General features: G+C 37.9%; 1 protein-coding gene across 2 annotated transcripts in view; it reads right to left on the minus strand.

Moving 5' to 3' along the window:
- Nucleotides 1-12,000, minus strand: part of SLC10A7 (solute carrier family 10 member 7) — a 148,713-nt gene that overhangs the window by 28,364 nt on the left and 108,349 nt on the right. For both annotated transcript variants that reach the window (XM_075709317.1, XM_075709316.1), the window contains one exon: nt 8,095-8,178. In XM_075709317.1, coding sequence (XP_075565432.1) covers nt 8,095-8,178 — 84 coding nt within the window. The remainder of the gene's footprint in view (nt 1-8,094; nt 8,179-12,000) is intronic.

The following is a 12,000-nucleotide window of genomic DNA, read 5'->3' on the forward strand; positions in this document are numbered from 1 at the left end:
AAGAATCTCATAGGTAATTTGGAGCCTGGACAGAAATATTAAGCTTCATTTGTCTGCAAACACAGCAAAAGCTAACACAATCAGTTTTGCATGTTATGGCCTGTACGAAGGATGCCAGACTCGGGCACCATACCTGTGTGCCCTCTCAGCTGAAATGACAAAGTCCAGTATTTTGAAGTACATACCAGTACAACGGGGGACAAGGGAGGGACAAGCACCAGAGAAACAAGCAGCTGAGAAAACGCCTGAACTGATACTCCTGTGAAAAGATGAACTTACAGCCTGGGGTAGAAATATGAACAACTGACATCCAAAATAGATGCATCAGACTGGCACACTGATGGAGAAGAGCAAAAAGAGGAGTACTCTTCAGATGCAATAATTCCACAGTTCCTAGTGAAAGGGAATTCCTACCATTAAAAAAATGCAGTTAAAAACAACATGGGGGCAGCGGGGAGGCAGAGATGTTGGAAGAACAATCATTGTGTGAAACATAAAAGCATTTAAAAGCATACTTTACCGGGGGAAGTGCTGCAGGATGCTCCCATGTTGCAAAGAACACATGCACAATTTTTTAAGGTACAAATCTCAAGGTGCAAAGGCCTTGCAACCCGTATCCCTGCTGAGATTCCTGCAGAATTACTTCCGCAAGGAGGGCTTTGGGGCCTCTGGTCCTATGGTAGTGAGCACATGAAGCACGATGAACTGCCAAGATTTTTGTGCAGATTTAAATGCCAGCCTCAAAGAACAGGGATGGCTGACCCGGAGGTTGCACATGAAAAAACTGTCCATGGTGAATCCTTCCCTCAAACTGTGGTTTAGTGGAGAGAAGAGAGGAAGAGAAGCAAAACTTTGTAGTAGGTGATATTTTATAAATAACCTGCATGATGAAAGATGCTGATAAACTTAAAAAAAAGTTAGATGATAACAGAACATAGTCTGTCCATCAGGTAACTACCTCCCGGTGACTACGTCCTGGCAATCTCCAAAGGTTTTTTGGAAAGGCATCAGCTCAAATTTACTTCAAAACACAGTTCCAGGCTCAAACTTTCCTCTTGCCCAGGATTTAATTTTTTAACAACAAAGTAATGTAATTACACATGAATTAACAGTAGTGTCCCCATTTCAATTCAGTTCTTCTAGCAGAATGGTCACATCCACGGTATTTCTCCTCCAGACTGCTCCGTATCCTGCCATAACCTCCTTGTCTCAACACCAGCTTCCCTAAGCAAATGGGCTAACAGCTCATGTGCTTAACTCACTTAACATCCCCTGTACAAAGAAACACAATCTGCTATTCCAGGAAAGCAGGTAAATAATGCTTATCTGGTATAAGATCATACATGAAAATAGCAGACAATATAGTATAGAAAAACAATTCACTTATCTAATATATATATATTATAGAAAAACAATTCACTTATCTAATTGTACCTTCATAACAGTCATACTGTATACCCAGAGAAATTTGTCAGTAAAATACAGCTAGACTGTTTCCACCTGCCTGCTCAAGTACAAGATAAAAAAATCCCATAAACAATGTAATTCATTAATGTTCATTATTAATTGAACCAACTAGGGCAAGGAGCTCCCCCCACCCTGTATATGGAATGGAATAATTTCTGACATTTGTAATACAGTACATCTTTTAAAAATTACCTAGATCGTCAACTTGATTCTTTTTTTTTTAAACCCATGAAATGAAAAAAACCCCAGGGGAAATTGTTATGAAGTCACCTTTTCTGTTTCTGTTATACACACAAGAGTATCTCTTAGTATTTACATCATTACGCAAAGTAGATTTTTTCCTTATTCTATCAACTCTTTCAGACTGATTTAATCTTTAACAGAATTTACAATGTTTTTACTGCACTTCTGCTCCTCTTGTTTATTATGTATTGGTATGTACTTCTAAATACCTGGGAAAAACACCTGGGACTTTACCATTTCAACAAAGACACAGAAGTCACTTTTTCCTTGCGTTGAAACACACAAGGAAACAAGCGGAAACTATGCTGGATTATCACTATACCTAAATGCAGCAGTTACCTTATCTACTTTGTCTTTTCAGGCAAGATTCCTAACCCCTCCTTAACTAATATTATTACTACTTATAGCAACAGACCTTTGCAATGAACTCTGCAATGCAAAATTTTCTTTTGAAACGCTTTGAGTCAGGCTAGATATTTGAAACAATTCAGTAACTTCTCAATATCTCTTCTTATATAGTGATGGCAAACCAAGAAATGAGACTGCATGGAATACTGGGTACTACTTCAGTGAAGTCTGGGAGACATGAAAGGGGGAAAAAATTGGGGAAAAAAGTGAACTAAGATGATAGCGACTGTGAAAACCAGTAGAAAGAATCAGATACTGGAATGAAAGGGAGATTATGTGGGTTGTAGAAATGACATAAGTAAGATGGAACATCCTTCACAGATTTCTATAGTATAGCCACCCTCCATATACCCGTGGTCTGCATCACAGTTCAAATGCACAGACCCTTTTCCAAAGCAGAGCTTGTATCACTTCAGCCAGACCCTGTCCTGATAATTTTATACGGACTGTACCTGTGTGAAAGCACACATTCTCACCTGTTCCTATATACTGCTATGAAGTCCCAAACTTTGTACTGGTTCACCCGCCTTTCTATACCTCCTAGGACATCAACATATGTCAAATCTACCCTTATTTTATGGAGTGTGCAGTCTAATATATCTTTTCTGAAGATGTGATGGAAAAAAAAAAACATTTTTGCAATCTGGGAAAAAAATCTTTTTTACAAGTATCTTGTTTTCTTTCCTCATCTTACCAAACTCCCCAAAAAGCTATCTTACTCCATTATATCAGCCAGTTTACTCCCAAGAGGTAGCTCCTGACACACATATGCCTTCAAAGCAAGTTTTACAAAACCCACACGAGGCCAGTTTCAAAATTAACTTCCACATTTTGGGGTAATTTACAATTGTTGCTTTAAAACCTTACAAACAGGTGCAACATGGCAAAAAAGTAAAGGAAGCCTGTAGCAGCAGTACATGTTTTCTTCATATTTTGTATTTCTGTGGAGACTAGGTTCTGTTCCCTGTTTGAGTCAAGCGTCAGAAGGGAGCAAACTGTGGTCTGAAGGCTGTTTATCTGCCATCTCAGTTTTCTGCAACAAGCTTCCAGAAGCGCTCATCTCCCAAGGTACCACTCCTCCTCCCTGCAGCTCCTTTGGACTTTGAAGAGGAAGTAGGGCTACTTCCACATGGATTTAAGTTACAAGAATGAAAGGATTTGACACTGTTCCCTTTTTGTAACAGTTTCTTTAACTATTGTTTCCCCCATCCACCCACTATAAACAAACATTAGGGCTTAGGTGAGTAGTACCTTCTACTCCCTAGCAACTGCCACCTACTTTTCCCTTTCAATTTCTTATTTTTTAAAAATACATACATTGCTAAGCTTTTTAGTTTCAATTTCACTGACAACTTGTATTGCAACATAGCACCCTTTTAGAGTTGTGTTTATAAGCACACCTCCCAAATGCTGAGAGGGTTCCTCTAAAACATTTTGGGCAACGATGCAGAAGGCACTTAAAATCCCTCACTTGTAGGACTTCAAGATTTTTTTGTGTGTGACTAGATTCAGCGAGGATTTCTGTACAACTGGCTTCATTTTATAGATTTGGGAAGAAGAAATACTTAGAATCATAACATTAATTTTAGCTTTAGTTAAGGTCTGTTTAATGTGAAGTGCCCACTTTACACTGGCAGACAAATTACCAATGGGGCAACTAGAGAATGCATGAATGATAATGTACAGACAAGCTTTTTATTATTTATTCATAGAAAACAGCGGGTTTTGGTGTGCTGCTTTGAAAAATGTTCAAACTAGTAGAATATAATGAAAGCACAGTGAAAATTCTATTTCATTAACATTTAATCATAAATCGCTCTTTAATATAAAACATAAAATAAAAGTCTGTCATAAGCATTTCGGTGTAGAGAATGGAGAAAGTCTGCAAAAAGGGGAAAGGAAATATTGCAGTGGTTTTCACTGTTATCTGTCACTTTAGAAGAAAAAAATAAGCAAAGAAACAACAGTCTTCAGCCAAATCTCACAGCTGGTCATGCAGAAACTGCTCAGACATTTCTCGAAACCTTACATTTTGCTGGCTAAAAGTACTATCAACATCTATAGACAAGGAAATAATTATTTTAGCAAAACCACAACAGCTCAGGAGCAGCAATCTTCATCAGAACTCTGCTACCCAGGAAAAAAATAATCAGAACTTCAAGCTGCCAGAGCAAATTCAAAAATCTTTTCCATGAAATATCTATTACCGTGTTTATCATATAACAAGTATTCTCAAATTCCCCTTAGAGATATACAAGAGTGGTGCACAAATAACAAGCTCTTACACACTACAGATCTTCAAGGCTTACAGAACATTAGATCTTCATAAAATACTATAGACCATGTCTCTTTTCGAGACCTCCTGTCAGAGAGGTCTTATTCGTTACTCTATAAATACAAATGCAATATTATACTATCAGTTCTGATTTGAGTAACATCATACTGTCAATTAGCAAAACACATCTGTAGACACAGAGGATGCAGGCCACAACAGTTTTTTAGGTTTAGACAACCTGCACATCTCTGACAAAGAACAGAGTGATTCTCCTTATTGAAGACGATCTATCAGTAACTGCTATCTCTAAGACTCGGTGCCTTCCTGATAACATGGTATCTTCCTCCTCCTTTAACAGTTCTTTCTTTACCTACCAAATGGCAGCCACCACCTGAGCAGAGCCTGTACCTGCAGCCCCTTACACATTTCACTGTCAGCAGCTAGCAAAGCATGTTTGACTCCTGTCAACGGCAGTCTGGCCACACTGAAAAATTGTTCAAGAAACAGTAGAAAATGAGCATCCATTACACTATTGCGACTTCTTTCTCCCAGCCATCGTTAAAAATTCTGACAAGTCAGCCAAGCAACCAAAACTCTTGATACATTTTGCCATAAAGCAAACAAAAAACCCCAAACAAAACAAATCTAAAAGCACCTTCTCATCTGCTTTGCTTATATCCCAGGGGCTGCTCAAACAGCCAGCTCTGCAGCCTGCTCAGGAAATGAGCGTTTAGGCAACACAGGTTCTCCCAGAGGCGAGATTTTTTTTAAAGGAAAATAAAGCCCGTGGAGAATGCTTCCTTTAAGCAGCCTTGTCTGTTTTACACCTATGTGGATTGAGCATAAAGCCTCTGTTGATCACAGCTGAGTTAGGAAGGCTGAAGAGAAGCAATCCTCCAAGCAGGCAGGTTCCAAGCTCTTTTTTTTTTCCCCAATCAAGCTCTTCACTACCAGGTAACCTTACCATGCATTCTTCCACTGACTTTTCTGCTGAACAGCATGACAGTGCATGGTAAGGAATTGACATTGTGAGCATGAAATGATAAATTGGAAGTAATTGCTGAAACTGTCATTCATGAATTGTGGGCCATTATCTCCTAATGCATCTGGAATCCCAGAGTGAACAACTTGTGATTCACAAAGCAATATTATGTTGCTGTGCCGCACGTTGTGCAACAGTTCAGTAATGAGTGAGTAGTGGTCTACGAACTAAATGCAAAACTTCCCATTTAGTTGGGAGCAGATCCATGCCATCTCCAGATGAAGGGCAAGCAGACCTATCACTGCATCTCTTGCTGTCAGTCCTTTTCTTGCTTATTGTTTTTCCCTGATTATTGCACGCTATTTTTGGATATCCACCTTCAAAAATGGCTTCTATTCTTATCTGGGCAGGTTGGTTTACCTTTGTACAATTCTACCTAATCAAGACAATCAACATAAACTACCCTTAGCATTTTTGATCTGTAGCTATCCTTAGCGTTTCTTCTCTTCCATATTCTCTGAACAGATATAATCAAGTGCAATAACGTTAGAAACAAAGCCTTTATGCTTAGAGGACTGTGAGCTATTAATGTTGATCATTCATTTCCAGAAACTGCTTCAAACTCTTTTAAAGGAGAATCATCCTATTTTTTGTTGAAGTGTATTTACAAAAAACCAAACTCTTAAATAAATTTGTGAGCAGGTTACACAAGCTTTAAGAGACTCTATTTTTTTTTCTTTCAGTCTTTATCAGAACTCTAAAATCACATCTGCTCTCAGTTAAGTCTCATCTTGATTCTGATTTTGAACTTCTGATCGTTCAGAGCACTTATTTCATATGCTTACTGCTCAATTCATGTTACTTAGCCTTATTATTTGGTGCAGCCAAAAAAAGCCCCAACTCCACCAGCTAGCTTATGTAGCAATTTCTTGTAACATCTTTCCAAAGCAACACGACATTATACATATAGATGAAAAGTCCTCTTGAAATTTTGCAATCACTTTGTCTAGCAATCTACCATCATCTTCAGATTTATTACATTGCAGTACAGATTGCTGATACTCCATCACTATAGGTTACTTCATTGCTAGATCTGCTGCCATGCTATTTTTTTTCTAGAAATTTCCAACTAAGGCTTCCAACTAATAGCTTCCAGTTTTCGGACCTTTTATGACCAGAGGATTTACGTACTTTTGCTTGTCCACTGTTGGTAAAGACTTAATTTAATTCTGATGAGATAAGAATGTGATACACAGATAGGTTCATCAGCAAACCTTTGTGGTCCTAATTAATAAGGAGGTTCTTAGGCATTTAACTCAAAGCATGGGAGCAATTCAATAGCCTTCAGGGACATAGAGGTTATGTCCATTTTCCACATGGTATGGTTACATCTAGGTTATGCAGTTACTAATGCTGGTAACTACTATTGCGCTTATCATCTTATTAGACTTTAATGGGGTTTTTTGACCACGGAAGAAACAAACTTCACTAGGACTTTGGTAAGTTACAGTACATGCCAATTTTGAAAAGTGCAGTTATAGCTTGGTACAAGACTGATTGACTGTTCTACATAGCACACGCAGTGACAGATATTCTCAACTTTGTCCAGGGTGCTCCTTTATAGACTCCACTTCCACTTGCCTACATTTTAACCACCTTTCCATTTCAAAGTCTGCTTTAGGCTGACAGAATTCAGAAAGTTCCAGCTGAACCCAGAGTTAAACTGTATGTTAGAAGCAGCAACAGTAACCCTTGGGAATGCACTGCAAATCCCACCGATATTCCCTTCAAGATTTCTGAATGCCTGAGAACAACGAATACTTACAAGTATGTAAGAATTAGGCTTTGGGTGTTTTGGTGTCCAAGAATAGTGGACACTTCTGACAACTTTTGGTCTTTATATAGCAATTTCCCACTGTCATGTGGGAGGAAAAAAAATTAATATTTGTGAAAAAACAGATACTACAGAGACAAGTGTCACAGAAAATCTCATACTGCAATTAGTATCTTTACATTCAGTGAAAGATTTCAGTCATATGCCATGGAAAATAAGGCCTTGTGTTTCAATATGAACAATGAGTATAAAATGAAATATTGAACAGCTGCTCATTCCATGAATACCCTCCATCCAGTGTAACAAATGATAAGAGGAGTCATGCAGGAAGAATAGTTTGCAATTGTGCAATTAAAACTCTTATTGTAAAGCATATGCAAAATGGCTCGAGCAGCCTAAATTTTATTATTTCTTAACTTGTGACTGCTTAGCCCTTATATGCCTTTTAATGTAGAGAATTTTTTATTCCTGTAATTAGTAGTGAAAATTTTTTATTCCTGTCATTAATAGTAGGCACTACACAGGGAGAACTTCCTTCATCATCCAGGCAAAGGGCATGTGACAAAAGGACTATATAGTATTCTCAAAGCTCATTTGTATGGGGCTGGAATTTCTCACAGTCTGGGCTGCCATTTTTCCCACTTTATGTTCACAAACTCCCTTCTCGATATGCAGTAGCGTATGTTTGTGGTAGTGAGGGACAGATGCTCAATCTCAACAAAGATCAATGTGGCTCCAGGGAGCACTGTAGCATCTTTTCTCTGATATTAGACTTCACTATCCTGAGGCTGTTCCTATGTGGCAGCTTACCAGGTTGCCAGTCTGTCTTTAAGATAGCGCTTTATCTTATTTTTTTAAATAAGAATGTATATTTAAAAGACATACCTGTCCAATAATAAGGGGGACTACAACAGTCATAAACAGCTGCGAGAATATAGATGTAAAAGGCACAGAGGAAGATGATCCAAGCTACAAGATAAAAATATACCATTAATATTGCACTTTTTCTTAGTATCTGCAAATTTCATACACAGATATCACACATTAATATACATTTTATTTTATGCATAAAAACTTGGAAGTATGTGCACACATGTTTTAATTGTTAAGTCACAATAAAGCATTTGGTATTCCACAAAAACAAAACTAAAACAATCTCTGGTTGGTTATTGTATAACCTAAGGTAATAGTTCCATCAATATTCATTTAATTGAAACCCTGCTACATATATATGCAAAGTAAATCATATAAGCATTTATAGGATGATAGTCTAAAAAGGCAGGGAGTGAATCTTCCTAACTAAGGAGTTAGCTCAACTAACCTTACCATTTATAACAATATCAAGCAACAAAAATTGACGTAGTTATTTCAATAAATAAATCATTTATTAATAATATAGTGAAGAAATGTTTTATTTCAATGATGTTAAAGAAGAGATCTACTGAAAGTATATAACTATTCTTTCATTAACACAACCAAACAGTGACAGGCTTAGTCTTCATGTAGGTGATCTCTTAATTACAACTGCAAATGCTAGAAGTATTTTTTTAAAATATGCAGGTAGAAAAGGTGAACCAAACACGCCAATGGGATTTTTGCAACTTCAGAATGCTTAAGAAAATATTCACTATTTTCTACATTCTGATTGGACTTGTTTTATGCTAGGTCATTGAAAAGTTTAATTTAATGTAATTTAACATGTCTTTAACAGCAACAGAATATGCATTAAGAAATATATAGTAAGAAGACTGAAATAGCATTGTCAGAGCTTCCACAGACAACCGTTTGCTTCATGATGAGGGTAAATGACGTAACGCTGAGGATTTCACAGATCCGCATTATTTTATATTTTGTACTTCACTTTAAAGATCCTCAAAATGGTGACGGAATTCAGAATCTTTTCAGCTCCATCTAAACGGTGCTGATTTCCTAAAACATTCTCACATACATCATTCTCATAAATTACGCTCAGACTGCATTATACTTTGACACTTATCTTCCCTTCAAAGCTACCTGCAGGCATGATAGACAAGGTGATCATACAATCTAGTCACTTCCTGTAACTCTGCCTAGAAAAATCAACATATGGCCATAAAAGTGCGTTTGGCATAAAACCAGATTCTTCAGAAATTCAAAGAACAGAAAAAACAGAAATTTCACATACTGAAGTATTTTACTTTATTCAGAAATGTACAACTGCAACCTTTACCTACAGAAAATAATCTGATGAGAAAACGCCAATTATACCACTTTTGCAATGGTTTACGTGTATATGTAGTGCTTTTTGTAAATGTCATTTGTATATGCACTGCTTGGGAAAATGGTGTACATGCCAGCGGGGCTGTCTGTATGCAAGCTGAGCTTTTGGTGCATGCAGATGGCATCAAAACTGGGAAACAGCACAAAATGGAATTAACTTCTGACACCACGAAATCCTGGGACTTTGAGTGTTGCTTGGCCAGCTTAAAAAACCTCTTTTTTAAAAAAACCTCTTTTTTTAAACATATTCCACCACTTGCTTTCATATGTTCCTTTCTGAATACACTCTAGGTAGAGAGCCTCGGGCAGAACATACAGGATATGGCTGTTTCCTATGCGTTACCTTAACTGGCAACATCAGGTAAGACTCAGTTTGGCCATTTGATAAATTAGAGCATTTCATCCCCGTCACCTCCGATTTTAACAATGTGGGCACAGAAGACCGTTGGAGGGGACCTGAGGATGATGCCATCACTGAGACTTTTGGTCTGCGAGTAGGGTGCAAGTGAGAGCAGTGAGATTAAGGAGCCTAAATTTCCCATGGAGGCAAGAGGGAGAAGGGCGGGCTTGCAGGGGAAGATTCAGATCACCCACATGAGTACCTGAAGTCAGGCAGTGCAGCCACTCCATTCCCAAGGGACACGGAGCTCTCTGCATGATTCCTTGCAGAAAGTGGAGCAGAAAACTCCATCATACTCCATGATCTCCTTGTTGTTTTAATTCTTGTAAGGAGCTTCTGAAATTTTAAAAGGTTCATAGTTTTTCAAACTGTATTTGGACTTATTTTTTGCTACGTGCTGAGAAGCTAAAAGCATTACTTACTTTATATTCAAGGAAATTTTTTCAAGTGAAAGTGAAGATTTTTAAACTTTAAAATCTGCCTGGGTCACAGAGGAGTGAATCTAACCAAGCAGTCTGCATGCCAGGACCCACTGCACAGCTTTGACAGTGGCTCCTGTGCATTTTTATAAAAACATTGATTGGACTTCTCTCACTACTTTAAAGTTTTATGCTTAGTGGATGCATAATCAGTTTCTAAGTCAGGAATGAAAAACTGTTCAACAATGTAACACACTGCAGAAAAAGGCAGCCATTCAAACACCAATAGTCTTGCCAGCTTTTTTTAGATATTACTTCAAATGTAGTGTTTTCAAACTGTTGTGGATTCTTAAGCACTTGGGATATATAAGGATATGTTTTAGTTTAGGTGTGGGGTTTTTTGTTTGTTTGTTTTGGGTTTTTACGTAATTAGAAACTGAATTACAGGTACCGTGCTGGGATGCTAAACCAATTTACCTAGGAAAAGTAAAACTATTTTATTCAAAGAAACAATCTTCTAAATCAGGATATCAGGGTATGGTTCTTCATACTTCTCAACTTCACCCCGCCCATTCAGGCTCATCTCACTGTCATCTGAACCACCAAAAGTCAGATATTTCAGGTAACTATCTCACCCTGACTACATTTTAAATGAAACAGAAATCCACACCTCAGTCCAAAATGTCAAAATGAATAAATAAATAAACGATTCATTAACCCTCCTTTTGCCCAGAGGAAGTGAGTTCTTCAACTACATCTAGTTTGTAGAGAAAAAAACCTCTCCTTCTTGTAGAAAAAGTCAAGGTTTTCTGCTTCTAATATGACTCCTCTCCTGCATGATCCTATAACCACGCTATTTTTGATCCTGTTTCAGCTGCGTAGTTGAGAATCATATTCTTCTGGCAGTATCCAGCACCATCATTACCTTCTACAGAATAGTGTGGAGCTAGCTTTTTTGGGGGGGTCCTTAAGAGGTCCTAACACCTGGGCACAGAGGTTCAGAGCAGTGTGCTTGCTAGGCTCTGCCCCGCTTCCTGCACTGCTATGGTATTAGACTTCCCTGTCCCACCTATGGTACTGACATTACTTCTTCAAACAGACTTCTGAATTTTGTTTCCCTTCTGTATATTATGACAATAACTTCAGTGGACTGGTTTTTATCAGAATCTATCTGTTAGACAAGGTCTATAAACTCTGAAGTATTATCTTAATCTTAAATTTATTCCCAGAGAAAGACACAGAAGATAAGATAAAGGCTGAAGAAAAGAGAAGGCAGGAACTTCTCAATCACACAGAAGAAAAAGACTTTTTCACCCAGACTTGGACATACAGTGGCTAACCATGAGGAATCACAAATGCTAAAGGACCCACAGCTAATGGCTGCATAATTTGACCAGGACTGCCTCAACATTTGTAGTATGCAAACTCATCAGGCTCACAAATTTAAGTGTCCCACGGACTCTCAGACATTGCCTGGGTTCCAGACTTCCTTTGAACTTGGATATGTCTGTCACATCCATTTTGAGAAAGAGAAGTGAGAACGGAGGAACACAAGAACACATTTACAAATGCAAATATTCTGTCTGAATGAATAAACATGATTTTGCTCAGGTTTTAGTTGGATCATGCTAAGTTCTGTGCTCCATTTGCTGTCATGAAACAAATTTTTTTAAAAACAACCTAGGTGATCTGCATTGCACCAAAATTAGCATT

Source organism: Pelecanus crispus, chromosome 4 (assembly GCF_030463565.1).
Source record: "Pelecanus crispus isolate bPelCri1 chromosome 4, bPelCri1.pri, whole genome shotgun sequence".
Classification (NCBI taxonomy): Eukaryota; Metazoa; Chordata; class Aves; order Pelecaniformes; family Pelecanidae; genus Pelecanus; species Pelecanus crispus.